This window comes from Osmerus eperlanus, chromosome 16 (genome assembly GCF_963692335.1).
Source record: "Osmerus eperlanus chromosome 16, fOsmEpe2.1, whole genome shotgun sequence".
Classification (NCBI taxonomy): Eukaryota; Metazoa; Chordata; class Actinopteri; order Osmeriformes; family Osmeridae; genus Osmerus; species Osmerus eperlanus.
The window spans coordinates 3,587,692-3,607,365 of record NC_085033.1 but is presented as its reverse complement, the minus strand read 5'-3'; the positions used below and the strand labels follow the sequence as shown (position 1 = coordinate 3,607,365).

At 51.2% G+C, this 19,674-nt stretch overlaps 1 protein-coding gene across 1 annotated transcript; it reads right to left on the bottom strand.

The window, feature by feature from the left end:
• Positions 1-1,755: 1,755 nt before the first annotated feature.
• greb1l (GREB1 like retinoic acid receptor coactivator) lies at positions 1,756-18,882 on the bottom strand. The gene is made up of 32 exons (XM_062481051.1): positions 18,453-18,882; positions 18,109-18,294; positions 17,758-17,934; positions 17,316-17,492; positions 16,993-17,115; positions 16,395-16,517; positions 15,389-15,526; positions 14,864-14,986; positions 14,431-14,568; positions 14,111-14,296; positions 12,862-13,161; positions 12,610-12,738; positions 12,024-12,158; positions 11,533-11,730; positions 11,251-11,431; positions 10,898-11,087; positions 10,412-10,545; positions 9,818-10,160; positions 9,552-9,667; positions 9,177-9,409; positions 8,462-9,018; positions 7,991-8,093; positions 7,736-7,888; positions 7,496-7,632; positions 7,026-7,187; positions 6,449-6,653; positions 5,504-5,672; positions 5,139-5,366; positions 4,863-5,004; positions 4,556-4,756; positions 4,295-4,433; positions 1,756-4,067 (listed from the first exon to the last, which is right to left on the bottom strand). Exons 1-32 carry the CDS (start codon positions 18,601-18,603, stop codon positions 3,904-3,906), a joined length of 5,841 nt encoding a protein of 1,946 aa, XP_062337035.1. The 5' UTR covers positions 18,604-18,882; the 3' UTR covers positions 1,756-3,903.
• Between the last annotated feature and the right edge of the window lie 792 nt (positions 18,883-19,674).

Below are 19,674 nucleotides of genomic sequence, written 5' to 3'. Positions count from 1 at the left end.
CTTCCATCCTTCCATCCTTCCTTCCTTTCTACCTTCCTTCCTACCTACCTACCTACCTTCCTTCCTACCTACCTACCTACCTACCTACCTACCTACCTACCTACCTACCTTCATTCCTCCCTCCCTCCCCCTCCCCCCTCCCTCCCTCCCTCCCTTTACTTCCTTCCTTCTTTCATTTCTCCCTTCCTTACATTCTTCTATTCTTCCTTCTCTCCTTCACTCCTTTCCTCTTTCCATCCTTTTTATAATGTGTTTCCAGGACACCAGTAGAAAGGGTAGTTAGGGCCCTAATCCGGGGTCTGCGGAGGACTTCACCCCTCTTGACACCGACTCGTCCGGGGCTGCAGGTGGTGCTTGACAGTTTGCCATGGGAGCTGGCTTATCATGTAACCCGCGTGTCACAGGGTCAGGGACCTACCACACATCTGTCACTTTCTCTCTCCGTGGCAACACTGCTTTTTGTTCGGACAGATCCTCGTCCTCATTGGCCGGCCAGGATGTGCTCTGGAGCTGCGCTGAATCTTTCTACTATTCTACTAATCCCCTCTAGTAAGCCCAGGGACAGATGGGTGTTGGTTTCTGCTAAATGGTTATGGAAGGCTGGGAGTCATTACAGCAGATAGAGGCAGGAGGCAGAGGGATGTCCTGTTGGTCACCATTCATCACAGTGAATAACATTGTTGTGTAATACCTCCAAGGGCAAACTTCACTCACTTCTCTCTGTGTATGACAGATACCTCTTATTGTGGGGACCAGATAGCTGACCAAATGGTTTCACAGTTCCCAAGATTAAATAAGGTGTTCTGCTTCTTGGTCGGAGTGGGTGACGCGTCATCCTTTAATCATGTGAGGATTCTCTTAAGTACCACATTGCCTGCAGGCAGAACAGTTCAAATGAGATTCCAGAGAGCAGGAACATTACACACTGTCACTGATCTCCACACTTTACAAAGTGGCATTTTTTTACTGGCATGTGCAAGATCAATTCTCTATCTGGAAGACTGCAATCACAAATGCACCAGCTTTTAACATTGAAAGTAACAAAGGACTTGCCAGACATACTGCAAATACACTCTTCATTTAGGAGTTCTCTTGACGCTTCCTGCGACGCTCAAGCCTGACGATGTTTGAAGGCAGCTCCTGGAGAGAGTGGGCCTCTCTGATCCACTGTGCTCGCACGTCCCAACGGTGCAGGTTGTACATGAGTTTAGGAATCAGTACACTGGGCCCTTGCTTGCTCTTTCCTAGGCCTCCCCGCACTGCAGACTCTTTAAACAGCCCGGTGTCACACCACACAGGGGTTGGAGGTTGATGAAACACCGTCATAGTATTACCCCCCCACACACACACACCAGAAATAGGGCAGCTCACGAACACTACATTACATTAACAGGCAAGTAGGGCGAAGTGCCTTGCCCAAGGACACAACATCATTTGGAACCGCCGGGAATCGAACCAGCGACCTTCTGATTACTAGCCCGATTCTCTAACCGATCAGCCACCTGACTCACTAACCATGCCCACTCTTCAACCCACCTACCTCCTGTGTAGAGCCAGTGCCAACCACACCCTCACTCTGCACTGAAATGCCATTCATGCTCTTCATCAACAGTCGCTGGCATCCTTGTTTAGGTTCTGTGGATTCTGTCTGTGTCAGGGGGGGAGGGGTCAGGAAATAGAGACACGTAAAGAGGTAAGGGAGAGAGAGAATAGGTTATAAAAAAAATCTATAAAAAAAAAGTTAATTCCCACATGTACAATTGTAATGTCACTTTAATACATTCAATAATTTCCAAAGACAAAAGCATGTTACCAAAGTTCACATGTTCACAGCCCACAACAGTAAACATGAGGTAGATCACTGGGATTCTACAGGGTCACAAGCTTCTATCAAGACACACGCACAATACATGATGCTTCAGTAAAGATTGAGAGAAGCAAATTGCATAAGTTATGTGTTCAATTATCTACAAACAATACACATTCTATAGGTCAAAGGAGTTCATCAACACTGACTGTCTTTTACCAGTGGAGTAATCAATTATTATTTTGGGGGTGTCTTTGTTAAACGTTTCAGTGATCAATAATTTTTGCTGCTAGCAAGTTGTATAGTGCAAGTTCACATTTCCTTCTTCTTAGACATTCAGTAGATATAAGACTTATTCTCTTGGGTTTTGTGCAAAGTCTCCTGGGATGATTTTGAAGAGTGCACACTCCCCAGACATTAGCTAGCTCACCATGCAATCAAAATTACACTTCAAAATGATTATCAGTCCAAAATGCTTGTCAAATAAATAAGATTCCCTCATATTAGGACCCGATTTTCATTTTCAATAAAAATCCAACATGACGATGGTGAGGGATCCAGACACATGGTAAGAATACATCTTAGGTAGATTCTTTTCGCCTTGGCAAACACAGAATGCAGAAAAGACATTATGTTCCAAAATACTGATAAAAGTGACACAATACTAAAAATATCAGTAACCCTCTGCTGGGATCAGGTTGAATTAATATATTAATAATGTAAACAGAGCTTTTCACAACAGACAGTAGTCCTAAATCTCCCTTCACTCTTCCCCATGCCCACAACTGATGCTTCTTCACACCACAATGATTCTCCATTCTGATTTGTCCATGAAGGAGCGAAACTATCAGTCAAATCTACGTAACAACACCATCACATATAAGGCATATTCTTTGGACAACCCTGTGCAGTAATATATAAAAACATTCCTACTCGCTTTCAAGTATATGAATTGACCTTGTCATCTGTTGATAACAGCAGAACTGTTCTTTGATTATCCTTGGTTTGAGGGAGAAGCCCTGTCAGTTAAGACTAGATTAAGGTATATGGGTAATGTCAACAGCAATTAATACGATCAGGCATTCCTCACTCAACAAGGCTACGGAGGCATGCTCTGGCGATTGTACCGGTGCTTATTGTAAATCCATGGCATGTTTGCATCTGCAACTAAGGGGCTTCTGATTGGTTAACCTCTGGCTCGCCCTTGCTCCATTTATTGGTCAAAATCACATATGCCAGTAAGGATTTGTTCAGATAAACTTTTGTCCAATTCTAAACTGGTACATTTAAACCTAAAAGACCATGAATGCAATGCTAGAAATCCAAGATACCAGGGCCATCCTGACATTTAGGCAACTGTAATGTTGAAGCCTCACTGCAGGCGGACACAGAAAATATGTATGCCAGAGGTTGAAGTGGGGGAACATGAGCTGAGGGGAGTACGTTCTCCGTTGAGACTGAGGGCAAGGTGCAGAGAGGCTGTCTTCGGTGGGGCTTGTAAAGGGTGTCGACTTTGGCTCGTAAGAAAAAACACCTTTGCAATGTAGACAGAGGGAAAATTGTCAGTTTAACGCCCGGAACAAGCATCTCGTTTTTCCTTCTCATTTAAAAACCCTGAGATAGACGTGCATGTCCAGGGACACACGAGGAACCACGGCCACGCTCAAAGCTTACAATCTTCAAATGAGTCACATTATCGATGACAGTCCCTTCTTTTTGCAGAAAATACAACCAAAATAAGCAGCAATGTCTTTGAGTTCGTGACATGCTCAGATTGGGGCAGGCTAAATCAAAGTTACATTTACATTTACATTACATTTAGTCATTTAGCAGATAGCGGGTACTGAAGCCCTCTGTTCCATAGTGCCCTGTGGTCGTGGTTGTGGAGGAGGAGAGATATCAGAGGGTAAGGTCCCAACCATGTCGGATGGCCACATGCCCCAGTATCCCCTCTCTCACTGTGGACGTTTAGAATCTTGACTGTTGCCCACTCTGGGGTCAGCGGGAGTCCTCCGGCCTGTCTGCTGTCTGGGGGGGGGGGGGGGTCAGGCCGGGGTCAGGCCAGGGCTCTGACTCCAGGCTCCGGGTCGCCCTGGTCAAATGTGGCGGCCAGTCAGGAAGTAGAGAGGCCGGTCCTCACTGCAGTTGGCTGTTTGGAACTCATCCCTCAGACGGAACTGCCACTCGTCCTCTAGCTCCAGTCGGACGATGGTCTGGCGCAGGGAGCTGCGGTCCTGGCAGATCACACACAGCGTGGCACCTACGCACGGGGTCAAAGGGCACAGATCAGTTGACCAATAAGAGAGAGGGAGCACGACATCCACTTGGGAAGTCGGCCAGTGTAGACCCAAGCTCAATAGAGACTCAGCGAGATGTTTTCCCGGCACTAGGCCAAGCACCACTGAACAAGTAAGGGTCTGTTTGCGGTTCTTTAGGATACACTTCATGTTCAACAAGACGTCTTTGAAGCAGTTGATTTGCGGTTACCTTTGAGGAAGCGGAACTTCTTGAGGAGGCTGGAGACCACAAAGGAGTCACACAGGTAGAGGAGCAGCCCGCTGAACACCAGGCCCTGATGGTCCAGGTTAGTGGAGTGTGTACGAGAACTCACGTAACACACCGACACCTGTAGGCAGAAACACACTCTTTAGGTTACAGTTTAAGGTTAAGACTGACTGTCCCCACTGTCCCAAACCAAAGCCCAAACCGACCCCCAGCCCTACACTAAACCCGCTCTCTCTCTCCTACCTCCTGGCCAATGTTGAGGTAGCTGTCGATGGACAGCACGGGGTTGCTGCTGTTGTTGACAGCCTTGGGGAAGAGCCTGCTGCTGCAGCTCTGGAGGAACTTCTCCAGGAGGAACTGAGCCGGGGCAGCCAGGAGGGTCTGCTCGCTGTCTGGAGCGCACACGTACTGGGCCGGGCTGATGGGGGCTGGGTTCTCCAAGCCCTGGAGAGAGAGGACACGCTGACGTTAGCTGACGGGGGCGAGAGACACAAACCATCACCGACACCAGGCTGTCCTTTACACTTACAGTACAAGATGGGAGACGTACAATGAGTTTGGGTTTGACCAGGAAGTCCTTGTGTCCCCCAAATGGAATGTGCTTCTTCATCAGGCTGAAGTGGTTGAAACGACACAGGAGCAGCCCACTGCTGTTGACCCGCAGGTTGAAGTCCACCTCCTCGCAGTTGTACCTGCACACACATACACACACACACACACACACACACACAAACGTTTAATTACAGCCAACAACAAAAATAACTAAGGATTCAAATCCCATACAGAAATACATCACACACACACAAACACACTGACACAAACTCACCTGTTGAGGTCATACTGGACGTTCTGGGTGAGGTCGACGTTGAGCATGATGAAGTCATGGAGGTGGCAGCGTGAGAAGGCGGGGCTGGCCGGCCGGCGGGCCAGAGAGACGTTCCACTTGCGGACGCCGCACATGGCATACTGCACGATCTTGGGCGTGGTCTCCATGTGCTGCAGAACCATCTTCAAGGACACGTTGGTAAGACCGGCGCCCGAGTCCGTGGTGTCGCTACACGGGGGAGGGGGAGAAGGAGGAGGCGGGAGCGTCAGACCGCGAGTGCGTTCGTCTCTCTCTCTGTACCGTGCAGCCGTGGTGGAATCCTCACCGAGAGACCCCCCCCCCCCCCCCCCCACCGCCTCTCGTACCTGGTTCCCTCATTGCGCGGGCCATGGGCATTCCACAGCACACACGAGTCGTCCATCATGGCGATGAAGGGCCAGACGTCCTGGCGCTTCACTCCCTGCTCCTCTAGTCGGTTCCTCTCCAGCTCCAGGTTGTGATAGGAGAGCTCCTTGATCATGAAGCGAGTCGCGCCTGGGACAATGGTAAGCGATTATTTTTAGATTGTGTCTTCAGTGTGTGTGTGTGTGTGTGTGTGTGTGTGTGTGTGTGTGGAGAAGGTTGTCATATTCTAACTCAGGCCATTTGGTTTTGCTGCAAGTGTAACCTGTATAAGAGACTTTTCACTTATATTTCACGCACCTTGATCAATGATGATCAGGGTGTGTTGGGTCAGAGGAAAGCTTCATGTTAGATAAGAGTTTGTAACCCCCTGAGGAAGCACAGTATCCCTGTAGCTCCAACTCACAGGACCTTCTAAGGTATTCTATCTTTACTGCTCCTGTCCACTCATCAACTGTTTTCTGTCTATGAGTTTACACCCCAGCCTACTGACCTTATATGTGATTGGAAGTCAGAGTACTGGGCTGCTTACCCATTGGTTGCCATAATGTTTACCTTTCACCTACAACCAGCATTTTGAGCCTAGATGTGATCAGTGTAGATACAGTAGATATTTACACAGATATGGATACAGTGTGTGTTCTGTGAGGGTCACAGAACACACAAGGGCCTTGCTATCAGCAAAGACAGATTGCGGGTAATGTAACTATTTCTGCACTTCAGAAACAACTTCTACTGCTATGTACATGTAAGTATATCGAAAAAATAAATACTCAAAGTATCAGCCTAACTTTGCAAACCTATTTTGAATTCAAGAGCGAACCACACGGCCCAAACCCCAAACCTTTACCCTATAGATACCCTTATCCAACCGAGTCTGGCTATCGACACATGACACGCTTTCTTACCGACTCCCGAGCTGTTAAACATGGCAGGCAGGACCAACAGGATGTGGTTGGGCCAGTACTTTCTGTAGTGGGGCATCTCGTACTGCTTCACCACCAGGATGTGCAGGTGGGCGGCGCCCTGCATGGCGTGGAAGATGTTGAGCAGGCCGTGCTCCTGGCGCCCTGTGGTGGGGGTAAAGATGGGGCTCTTCAACGTGTCGTGCTCCTGGAGACACAGACGCACACACGGTCACACACACAGACGTGAGCTCCCATCCTCCTGCGAGGCAGCCTCGTCGCTCTCCGTTTCCACGAACTTTCAGCGCTAATGAGGAAACGCAGAGGGGAAGGAATGTCGCTTGGACATCCGGTATCTGAACTGGAGAGAGGCAGAACAGCTCTCGCCCACAGCGCTGACATTCTACACTATCAGGCCCCGCTGGTGTGCGAGGCACAGCAAAGACCCAGGTGCTGGGAGGAGGGACTCAATCTCATTTGCCCGCTTCGCCGCGCTCCTTGTGCTGATCCCTAATGGATGAGACCCCGAGAGAGCTGATGCTTCTCCCCCATACCCTATCCCCCCTCCCCCCATCCTCACCTTGGTGGAGACCAGGGGCAGGCGCATACTCTCCAGGTGGCTGCCCTGCTGACTGAAGATGAAATGCTGCTCCTTGTCTTTGGGGATGATGAAGTGCAGCTGGACCTCCTCTCCCAGCATGGAGGAGCAGAAAGTGAAGGCGTGGAACGTGCACTCCGCCAGCTGAGCACACGCGCACGCCCGCACGCGCACACACACACACACAGCATCGTTAACACGTCTGCTTGCTACTCCCACGTTTCAGGAGCACTTTGACGTCAAGTGAATTTTCGCCCTTAACAATTGTCAATCACAAGTGTGATTGACTGGGTATTCCAAAGTCCATAACAAGTATTACTGGAACAAATAACCCAGCAATAAATACAAGAACTAACCGAGCTTAACAAATCAAATCCACCTTCAAATCAGCCTTCAAACAATTACCATGTGATCAGTGTCATAAGTTTACTGGGTACCCACAGCCCACGTACCTGTGTCACAGGGCCGGCTTCACAGTAGTGGTGGCACTGCTCGCAGTGGTGAAAGGCATTGTGGGCCGCGAACATGCTCAGACGAATGGACACCGTCTCTCTCTTGGCAGGCTGGCTCTCTCCTTCCACTTTGGGATCTGCATAGCAGTGATTACAGTCATACCACACATACCTCTAAACTGAACGGGCCGCAAACTTGTTATCAACTTGTAAGAAAAAGGATTTGGTATTCCGACTGACCTTTCAAGGATGTTGGCATCTTGTCTGTGTAAACAGGGCTGACACTCTTGAACTTGGGGTCTCGAGGGAAGAGGTCAAAGGGCAGTTTGCGTATCTCCTCGATGTCAGGCCACTGGCTGCTAACAGGCGGGCCCTCTGACATGTTGCTCATCGCTGGAACACAGGACATGCACACACCACGCATCCCGCATTTAATACCCGCAGACACGGCAAATACCGCCGAGTCGAGAATGAGACGAGAGGCCACGCTCTCACCTTCCCCTATCTCCTCCTCGTCGTACACGTCCACCTCTAAGAGCCTGACCAGCATGCGGAACAAGATGCGGAGAAACTGCAGGTAGGCTCCTGTCTTCCCCACCTGTGAGGATCAGAGAGATGGAGGAGGAAGTCAGTCGCCTGTACGATAGCAGCTATTCCTGCTGCTAATGTACCTCACATTTACTACTGCTCTAAGGGAACATGTTTTTTTCTTCCAGTACTGTGCTTTACATTTTCACGGTTTTATTTTTGATGCTTTTATTAAAAGTAATCAAATCTCAAAAGTGCATAGTTCTACAGTATTTCAGTGGTCAGAGCCAAAGAACAGCCAGTATTTCCTCGCCACATTGCAAAGTAACCACATATCAACTAACAGGCTTGACATGAGGCTGAGGTGGATGAAAAGGCCCCATATCCTTCCGGAACAATCTGTGCCTCTTCAGCCAACCGGTAGGAGAAGAGTCATACCTGGGGGGGTCCACTGAGAAGCAGGCGGCGTTGATGTGGGACAGGAGGAGCCTCGTAGTCGGCGTGGTGCTGTCTGGCTCCGGTCCACTGGCGGTAGTGCAGGCTCTGCTCTGCCCCCTGGAGGTTGGGGACGATAGTGGGCCTCAGAGGGCTAGTCCAGCTCACGTCAGCGTGCGGCAGCAGGGAGAAGGAGCTAAGCTGACTCCCTGACTCCCCAGCCAGCAGGTTGTAAGCTGCCCGTGACAGAATGACCGTCCGCGGCGAAACCCTGGCCTGATGGCCTGACCTGCTACCCCGCCCGCACTGTGTGGATTGGCTGGGCCTCTGGGTGGAGGAGGAGGAAGAGGAGGAGCTGGAGCAGAAGGAGGGATGCGTGTTGGAGGCCTGGGCCCCAGCAGGGAGCTGACTGCCCAGGGAGTCGCACTCCTGTTTGACCCTGCGAGGGGAAGTGCTGCCCTCCTTGGTGACGCCCGGCACAGGGACACCGGAGGACGCGCAGGGCTTCTGCGACGAGTCTGGGATGTCGGAGGAGCTGACGCTGTTCTCCGTCACGGAGCCTGAGGGGGAAAGGGAGGGAGAGTTGAGGTCAGAAGGACCAGCCTCGCAGAGACTGTGGATGGTTCTGCTGGGACACAGGAGATATTCTAGGCTGGAAAAAACGAACTAAACGAGTTCTGGGTTGGGGTGTGTTGGCGTAGCGTGGCCAGGGACGTACCGGAGGCCCTGGTGGTGGCGCTGCCGGTGCTCTGGGGCCTCTCCAGCTCTTCTCCCTCATTAGGGCCCAAGGCCCCCTTCTCTCCCTCGGGGTCCGGGTGAGGCGTGGCCCCCCGGGGTTCCTGGACCACCCCCACGGACACGTATGTGCACGCCAGACCCACCTCCTGCTCCAGGGCAGTACGGGTCAGGTAGCTGGAGTCGATCAAACGCAGGTCCGAGTACTTCAGAGACCTGCGGGGGCGGAGTAGAGAGGGGTCATGTTGTTGATCTGAGCTCAATCCTCTGACAACAAAAATCCCTGTTAAAACTTTTCGTTGGGAGTCAGTGTGTGTGTACGTGAGTGTGTTTGGTGTGTGTGTGTGTGCTGAGGTACCTTGGGAAGGTCTCTCCAAGGGGGTCTTTCCCTGTGAGGATGACGATGCAGGGCAGCCCCTCCAGGTCTTTGTATGTGTGAGGGACCCAGTCTTCACTCTCACAGCCCCTCCACGCCTGCGGCAAAACCCAGCACACCAACAGTCAACCCCTACCACCCACTCTGCCTCCAGCATGTCAACAACCGTCCTCTACACCTCATCAACGAAACAAAGCGAAGACAGAGCGTGACTCTCTGGCTCCGAGGCGTCACGGCGCTCCTCTTACCCGGATGCGGTTGGCAAAGTGTTGCGGTAGGCTGAGCTCGGAGGCGGGGCTGCCCAGCAGCACGGCGAAGCAGAACTGCAGGCCCAGCTTGTTGCGGACGTCCTCCAGGCGCTCGCGGGCCAACATGGCCAGCTGCAGGGAGGGCACCCGCACCAGCAGCATGTGGCCCCGGCCCCTGGCCCCCTCGCGGCCCGGGGCGCTGATCAGGTCCTCCACCATGGCCAGGGTCTCTGGGGTGATGTGGTCCCTCAGGGAGGGGGAGGAGGTCAGGGCCATCATGGCCTCGGTGTACTGCTGGATCAGGAGGTAGCTGCGAATCACCATGCTGTGGAGGTGGGGGTGTCTGCAGGGGGAGAGGGGGGGGGGGGTTAGTGGGTGGGGCGAGGACAGCAACTCTGCTCCTACAAATGAGCTGTGGTTTGTATTCGAAGTTGTTTGGAGATGAAGTCAAGGTAGATTGTGCGACAACTTCTCAAGAACGGGTCAAGTTAGGTCAACACAGCAGAGGACATAACCTCTAACTTTGTTCGTTTTCATCCTAGATCTAGAGGTGACCTCCCAGTAGGTGTGGGGTCACGACCTTTCCTGACTGACCTCTCCAGGAGGGTGTTGACCATTTTCTCGAAGGCGTCATCACAGCGCAGGATGGGGCTGGCCACGCCCCACTGCAGGGAGGAGCTGTAGTCTCTCAGACCGAAGTAATGTAGCTCCTGAGGAGAGGGCTCCCCCTAGTGGAACACACACGCATCAGACACTCCTCTGGCTCTCCCACAGTAAGTCTTGAATATTGCTCCTGAGAGCATCTAAAAGTAGGGTACTGCCATGTACGTTTATTTTAATGAATGCATTTGGTAACATGTTTGTTTATTCATTTACTCGCTGGCTCGCTCTCTCTCTCGCTCACTCACTCACTCACTCACTCTCACATATGCCATATGGTCACATGGACCTGCACCCAAACGCCAAAACATAATCTCTACTGCCCCTCCGTTAACGTGGCCAGAGAACGCTGCAGTACTGGACTTCCACCAACAGGTGGAGACGTGGACCCACAGTGGGAGCCCCGTGCGAGCCACTCACCAGGCTGTCGCTGGAGGGCCAGTGCACCTCGTTGTGGACGCTGATGCGTGAGTGGCGCGTCTGCAGGGTGAAGGGGAAACAGCTGACCTGCAGCACCAGCAGGTTGACCGCCTCCAGCACCTCCTGGCAGTTCACCACCCGGTCTGCCAGCCCCTGCAGCTCCCCATGACACACAGACCCAGACAGGGCGCTGGAGAGAGGCAGGGGGAGGAGGAGGGGGGGGGGGGAGACATTTGGCGTCACGGTAAGATACACCCTGAACATCCCAGGTGGAAGCCTGCAGTGTTGACGTCTTCCAAGGCTGTGGGTTAAGTGTGTGTGTGTCCCGTGTCAGGGATAGACTGACGTCCTACCTGGTCAGATCCACATGGGAGTTGTCGTGGATGAGGACGAACAGGGTGTAGGGGTTCTGTTTGACCTTCCTCATGAAGGCCTCCATCTTGGCGTGCACGTCTCCGTCCAGCCGAACCACATACTTGTCGGACTTCTGGTGGGCCAAGGAGGCGTCCTCGATGCCCAGGTCCACCAGAACCCCTGTCAGGAGGAGAGAGGAACAACACCCACGTTGGTTCCCTCAAACACACTCACCATATAGTCCCACCCTAGGCCACGCCTCCCATGCCCGCCCTCCCTACCTGATTGGCGGATGCGCTGGGCGGTCTGGTGAACCAGCACGTGAGAGGGCGGGACCAGGACCAGGAAGTCCACCTTGCAGAAGCGTCCCAGGTCCAGACTCTGGCTGCCGGAGTCAGCGATGGAGCAGACCTGGGAGAGCAGGCTCCTGGCCACGCTCAGCTGAGGGGGGTGGATCTGGAACACCTCCCTCAGCAGGTCTACACAGGGAGCAGGCACAGGGCGCCGACACATTAGTCAGCGAACAGGGCAAGACACGTTTGTATTCTCATTTAACATTTGACTTGTCCACGCTCATGAGATGGGCCTGGTCTCCTGGTGTTGAACGAGCACTTTGAAATGTGTAGTATTGAAGAAGGATTGTTGCATGGCTGACAAATGATTATTAACTAGATGTATATAATAATCCTACATCAAATAATCCCTCTTGGTCTTGATAATCCCTATTGTGTTCTTGTGTAACCACTGTTGTAGTTGTGTGGAGGGAGGTGACCTGGCTGCGAGGGTGGCACCATGCTGGAAGCCTCCTGGGAGTGGACGTGATCAGTGACATCGCCCTGGAAGGGCTGGATGACCTGTCCCTTGCGTCGCCGCTGGTAACGCACCAACTGTTTGTCCAGATTGTCCCCTAGAAAGAACAGGCCACCACAGTTAGACACAAAACATTTTTGGCAACTTTTTCCCCCCCATCTCTAATCATGATGTCATTGGTTGGTTGTACTGTTTTCTTTTAGCTTGATTTTGACATAAACACAGTTGGTGGTTGCTGGGAGATCATTAGACTGCAGGTCAAAAGGTTCCAGGTTCAAATCCTTTGCTTTGCTTTGGATAAAAAACCTGATTATGGATCTCTCTTTGTCTCCATATCTCTCGCTTAATTTCCATATTACTCTCTCTCTATTCCCACATCCCCTGTCAGACCTCCATCTATAGACCCCCTGCCCCCCCGGTTCCAAATAAATCTAATGTTAGGTTCAGTTTAGAGTCATTTTGATGAATCACCAAAGTCAAGAGACATGAAATGGGGATAGGGTCTAACTTGTCTGTTTGGTTGTGTGTTCCATGCATGCTGTACTCACCCAAAGAGGTGCTTTTGAAGTGCGATGCCAGGACGCTGACTTTCCCAGTGATGAGCTCATAGCTGATCTCCTTCAGGAACTCGTTGGTGGTGAGCATGCCCTCAGCCAGGGCCCGTGCCTGGTACTTCCCTAGGACCCGAAACAAACACACCGTAAACCCCACAGATACTCCAGCTGTCAGGACTGCAATCAGGTCCGCGGGTTTGAAACAGACCACCAGACCGCGCTGCGGTGCGCCCGGGCACCACTCACCCAGCACCAGCACGCAGAACTGGTTCCCGCTCATCTTGGAGGCACAGATGATGACCACGTAGGTGGGCAGGCTCTGCTGATGGGGAGGGCTCTCGCAGAGGGAGCGCAGCGACTCCGAGATGCCCTCCCCCAGGGAATTGTGGGTCACGAGGACCTGGACGCCCCCCCCGGAGACGCTGGCCTCCAGGCGGGCCAGCCAGGGCAGCTGGGAGGGGGAGATGGACGAGCCGCCGGGGCAACACAGCATGGCTTTCAGCACGATCTGCTCAAACTCCTCCCTCAGAGGAATCTGTTCTGCGCCTGAAGGGGGGAAGACAGAGCAGAGCGCAGGGCTGAAAGCTCCACGCTAAACACCCACCTTGGTCCTTGACATGAGTCATGTCAGGTCAGGGTAACCCTTTAGCTCGAAAATAGCCAACGTGTAACCAGTGTAACCGACCTAGACATCACTCGCTCTCCTTTGGTTTCTCAACAGCTGTTCCATCATTTGATTGTTGTTTTCCCTGCCATCCAGTGTGGATACAGGATAATGAAGAGTGTCTGTTTATCCTAGACCTGATCATTGCGTTATTTTTAGGCAAGGTTAGGTGAGGCTAGAATCGTATCACATCAATGTGATTCTATGCTGCTGGGACCACTCACGGAAAGGATTTTTGCGTAAATCCAGACATAAATGCACCATGATTACTTATTTGTTATATTTGCAGGAATCGCTCTGGTGTTTACACAACATGAACAAGACAACATGTGCCGGCTGTTGCTCTTATCTAGGAGGGCCAATGTGTAACTGCTGCTTTAAGGAAGAGAATAGAAGCCTGTGCATTACATTTACATTTAGTCATCTTATCCAGAGCAACTTACAGTAAGTACAGGGACATTCCCCTGAGGCAAGTAGGGTGAAGTGCCTTGCCCAAGGACACAACGTCATATGACACGGCCGGGAATCGAACCCGCTACCTTCTGATTACTAGCCCGATTCTCTAACCGCTCAGCCACCTGACTCCTTGAATAGCGTGACTCATTGAACAAACCTTGCCCCCTACACCAGAACACATGGGCCCAGTCAATTCATCATTCCCTGTCTGGAAAGGGAATGGAGTCTATTCTGAAAATTACAACATTAATAATAATGTTTATGTCAACACTCAATCATTGTCTGTGTTCTCTTGTCTGTGTGTGTCTTTGTGTTTTTCCAGTGTGTGTGTGGTGTGTGTGCATGAGATTGTGTGTGGTGTGTGTGTGTGTTTACCTAGCCGTGCGAGGTACTGTAAGGTGAGCAGGATCATGGTCTCCACGTTGAGCAGCTGGCTGCTGGTCAGACCAAGGCTCTCCAAGGTCTTGTCTGTGAGCAGGCTGCTTTTATAGCAGCTCACCAGCAGGGGGCTCACCACAATGTCCCCCACGTTTCCATAGAAGTAGGGCAAAGTACCATGCCCTGCAAACCAAACTCCAGAGTCAAACTACACATAGAATAATCTAGCTGCATTATAGCTCTGTGATATTAACACGCTTTTATACGTGTGTGGAGAGGTGCTAAGGAGAGAATTTTGAGAAAACCTAGTTTGGTACCTATGAGGATGACTGGGCGGACTCCTGCAGTATTTAACAGGTTGTCAGGGACGATTACGGTCTCTCCAGCAGTGACTGGTTGTGGGAGTAGGACCCCTGCTACTGGAGGCTGGGGAGTGGGCATGGCCAACACAGAGCCTGAAAGAAAAACACACGTGTGTCAACACATTTCAGAGGACTCTTAGCTGGCCCGGCTATAGAAATGGTTTTCTTCTTAAAATCACCTTAAATGAATGACACAAAACATATAGAGCGTACGTACCATATGTTCGAAACCATATCACAACTTGAGATGGAATTGCCCTCTATTAGAACTGCTCTCTCGCTTTCTCTCTCTCTCTGTCACACGCACACACACACACCATACATTCCCACAGATGCACACCCAATAACTACCCTGAGCTGTTCACAGTGTCTATGCGAGGGAGCTGACCTGAGGGACAGACTATGGGCCGGATGGCAGGCACAGGGACGGCAGTAGGAGGGACTGGCAGAGCGCTGGGGTGCCAACTGCGGTGGCGCTTCTTGGGTGGCCCCGAGGTCATGGCTGATGAAGCTGAACAGAAGGCATACCCCAAGAGACAAAAATATGATAGTTATAGTATACTATAGTGCAGGTTCAAACATACTTACATACACTGTATTCAAGTTGTGAATAAGTATGCGTATCCATAGGCTACAATCGGTACATTTTAAGATTAAGATAAACACAATGAAAATGTATTAAGGTTAACACATTTAAAAGAAAAGTATAATCTCTTTTTGATTGGGTAGTACAGCTTTACCAAAGGCAGTCTACAAACGAAGAAGACCTCACACGTGCTAGCATGCTAGCATCAAACAAACAGAGCAGTGGGAGGTCATGCAGAGTGGAGTGCAGCAGCCACAAAACAGCCAAACCAAACCGATTCCTGTGTCTCTTCCTGTTTCGGCAGCGTTAGGAAGACACAGAACTCACCAGGGCTTTCTCCCTGCTCCGAGGGTCTGTACCCCTGGCCCTTGGGCCCCAGGGTCACCTGGGAGGGGCTTAGTAAGGGTGGGCGCACATCAGCCCCCAGTCCATTGCTAGGACCGTTCACCCTCAGCACGGTGGGCACTGGAGAGGCAGAAACAGAAAACATCCCATCCATGATAAACATGAGTGACTTCATCAAGTAGATGAAGCAGTTCCCCATCGCTTATGTAAGTTGTTCGGGGAAGACAGAAATAACACACCTGAACGTTGCTTTTATCTAACAAAGAGGGATTCTGTAAAACAAACCTATCTCCCTATTAAGACAGCGTTGTATTGGAAGAAGAGTCAGGCATAACACTGAGGAATTGATTTCCCATACAAGAGCAGCTATTGCCAATGACCTGATGGGGCACTTTCCAATCTTATATTCACTGTGTATGCATTACGCGAACATATTGATTGGTCTGTGTAGCCCATGCCTGTCAATCTTGCAACTGGAGGAGCAAATGGATAGCCAGGCCTTAAAAAGTCATTACAGGATCTCTTCTTGAGTATTGATTGTGCATGTGTGTCTGTGTGTGTGTGTGTGTGTGTGTGTGTGTGTGTGTAGGGGGGGTCTCCAGGCTAATCTGCACTCCACAGTCACAGCTCCATCTGGTCGTACTAGGGTCACATAAACAAACCTGTAGCTAGGCAACACCCTCAACCACACAAGGCTGAGTCAGCGAGGTGATTAACATGGCCGATCCTGGAAAACCCAACCAATCTCACTGGAGGATTGTGTGCGGAGGACAGGCTTACAGTCTTCTACACCTGTGTTGCATCCTGCTCCTCGTGAGATACAGTTCAGACCGATGCTACCCTGCTATGCTCTCTTCTTGTTATACAAAATCTTCATGTATGACTGTAGCTTGTGGTATTACATCATTGTAAATAGTACAGATATGTGGAGGTTGAATGGGTGGAAAGGTGGAGGGGTGGAGGGGGAGAGGTTGAGAGGCCTGGGTACCTATGGGGAGGGTCTTGGTGCCTGTGGTGGAGGTCAGAGGCTTGGTGAAGCTGCTGTCACGGCTCATGTCTTGTCCCCCGAAGAAGACAGACGAGCCGGAAGTGGTTCTGGTTGGAGGGGAGTCTGAGGGTCAAAGCACAGACATGTTGGCCTTAGAACTGACCCTCATCACATCTAGGATTGGTCAGTGGGGTCCTCTATAGGATAGCATGTACTGGTGCTGAACACGGTGTGTGTGGTGTGGTACTATTGAGAAGCTCGGCTTCCACAGAGCGCTCAAGCAACCACATGAGAAGCAGGAGGTCCTTTTTGTTTGTCGGGAGATGTAAGCAGGCTAGCTTACAACTCCCCAACACAGCAGGGAACCCCACATTACCAGAGACCTGATGCGTTCTGGAACCCCGGAGCCAGGTGCGCAGCATATTCAAACTGCGTTGAATATGCTGCGTTACTGTAGAGCTGCCTCATGCGCTCCAGCAAGGTTCCTTTTACAGGACAGGGAGATGACGCATAACATGCCTGTCGTTTGACAAGCTTGGAGTGAAAAGGTCACCCAGCATGTTGTGTGTGGAGGCTGTGTGTGTGTGCGGCGGCCCACCTGAAAAGGACAGCAGGGATGAGCCGTGTCCGTTGATGCCTCCGTTCTCCTTGCTGCTCAGGGAGGAGGAGGAGCTGAGTTTGGAGGTGGAGGCATTGCTGCTGAACTGCTTCATCTTGCAGTCTAGGGAAGAGCAACGTGGGGAGACATCCAACCAATCAATGATCAACGCGCATGCCCTTTCACCGTTCAGTGAAAGGGCATTAAAGAAAGAGAAACGAAATGGCGAGTCCACCACTGGGACATCCATTTCTTGAGCCAAGCCAATGCAAATTAAAGATAGTTCAAGTAAACAAGATTGTTTTTTCAGAGTCGGTTCTGACCTTTCCAGCAGATGAGGGGTCCTTTGCACAGAGCACCCTGAGAGTTCTTCACCAGATAGTATTTTAAGTGCTTCTGCTTCTTTGGCTGAGTGGCCAGCTTTAGGTTGATGTGATTAGAAAACTCTGTAAAATACCGGAACCCTTTTTCTCCGCAGCCAACACAGTTTCCAGAAAAACCTGCAAAGTGAGGATGTGTCATTATTCGGCGATCAACATAAAAAAGGCTTCAAATCCTCAGTGTACTCTTTGGAAATGCAATACAACATAATAAACAAATCTCCAAGCCAAAACCGAGTAATACAGTGGTGGCAGTATCATTTGGATATCTGCTGAGTCACCCACTAGAGTGGTTTCACTGGCCTGTGGGCAGAAAACAATCATTATTTTATCTTTATTTGGAAGCAGACCTACAGCGGTCTCTGCTAAGCGGGGATGGACTAACCTAAAAGTGCATTTTTGCCATTCTCATCAGGCAGGAAACGCCTGTCCACTGCACACAGCAGGATGTGCTCGGGGACGCTGGGGGATTTGGCGCCCACCAGCTCGAACCCCAGGGGGACCTCGATGGGCTCAGTTGCCATGGATACCAGCCGCAGGTCTTTGCCGGCCTGGCAGAACCCTAGGATGAGATAACCGATCAGATGAGGACAAAAATGGCAACAACGACAACACACTGCTCAACTCTGCTAGTAACAGCATTACCGGGCAGAAAAGTTGAACCCTTCATAAATGTATACATATGACACAAGATTTGATGTTCAAGTGGGAGGGGTTGCTGGCGGGCGCGTCCTACCATCCAGGGTGCAGCAGCCGTCGGGGGCGGGGCCCTGCAGGTAGGGCAGAGGCGGGCTGCTGGTGTCGGAGTCCTCCTCCTCCTCCGGCTCCTCCACGCTGTTGGAGGCGTGGCTATTGAGCAGCTCCCCACCCGGGGGGGTCACGCCATGCAGGGACAAGTCCACCTTGGGCTTAACGTCCTGGAGGACCAGGATTCACCATTCAGATCAAGTAAGAACCAGCCGGTCGATTTCTATTCGATTCTATTTTCTATCTGTGTTCCCAAGCAATGGGTGCCGGGCCAGAGAAAAAAGAGGGATGAGGGGTAGAGAAACAAAATGGGAGGGTGTTCCACCTACCCTCCATGCTGCTGGGTACAGTCTGGCTCCAGGTACAGTTGTGTGAAGATAGGTTGAGGGTCTCCACTGCTGGAGCGCAGGGAGGCCTCGATGGAGTTGTGGAGAGCCTCTTCAAAGCGAGCAGACTTCAGTTGCCCCGCGTACGAATTCCCCATGATCTATAATGAAGGGTCAAGCATGAGCAAGGTGATGAAACGTCCACTATTCGCACTGGCCTCCACACCCATTAGCACTTCCACACAGACACATAGGTCACGGCTGGTCGACATCGATGGCCACTATGTGCACTTAAGCCTGTACGAATATCCCGTGTTTAAATAAATAACCGCATTTCTGTGTGCCTTTATCACTAATGTATTCCAATTCATTTAGACAAAGCGACGTACAGTGCCGGGGGGATTTTGAACCTGCCACCTGCTTGATCTGCAGTCAAGTGCTCGAACCGCAGAGCTGCACCCCGTGTGTGTCTTTCTGGCCTTTTCTGTGAGTGGTCCCTGCCCCCGGGGCTAAACACCCCTTCCCCCACCAGCACCACCATCCCAACCCTACCCTACCCCCGCCCATACCAATCTGGGGACATCTGCCATGGTCAGCAGAGCAGGCCAGGGGGTGGCAGCTGCACACAAGGACACAAACAGAGAGAGACACACAGAGAGAGAGAGAGAGAGAGAGAGAGAGAGAGAGAGAGAGAGAGAGAGAGAAGAGAGAGAGAGAGAGAGAGAGAGAGAGAGAGAGAGAGTGAAGAGAGAGAGAGAGAGAGAGAGAAAGAGAGAGAGAGAGAGGAGAGAGAGAGAGAGAGAGAGAGAGAGAGAGAGAGAGAGAGGAGAGAGAGAGAGAGAGAGAGAATGAGAGAGCGTGACAAGAGAGAAAAGGAGAAAGATGTAGAAAGCAGGAGTGTCTCTCTTTCTCTCCACTTAGTGAAAAGAGCTTGTTTCGAATCCAAGGAGGGACTGGGGAGGAGCCGTGGTTGCTGGCCGCAGAGGCCAGATGACGTGGCTGACACAGCCCATTCACAGCATCCTCTTTTGGTTTCCTTCAGGTCACGGTCATATTGCTATCGCTGTTTACTCTAGCTTGCCAAACTTCTGCAGGCTTTTCAAAAGGAGAGAGAGAGAGCCAGGTCAGTTTCCAGGTTTGAACAAATGGTCTTGGCCTCACAAGGCCTCCTCAGAGTTTGTCCTTGGGCTACATTGGTTTGCGCATTTACAGCACCAACAGCCGAGGAT

Excerpts from the sequence above, each read along its gene's own strand:
- greb1l (XM_062481051.1), bottom strand. The coding sequence starts at position 18,603 with ATGGGGAATTCGTACGCGGGGCAACTGAAGTCTGCTCGCTTTGAAGAG. Across the intron at positions 13,162-14,110 it reads ACAGTACCTCGCACGGCTAG|GCGCAGAACAGATTCCTCTG; the intron begins GTAAACACACAC and ends TCCCCCCTTCAG. Across the intron at positions 7,889-7,990 it reads CGAGGAGGAGATAGGGGAAG|CGATGAGCAACATGTCAGAG; the intron begins GTGAGAGCGTGG and ends CCTGTGTTCCAG.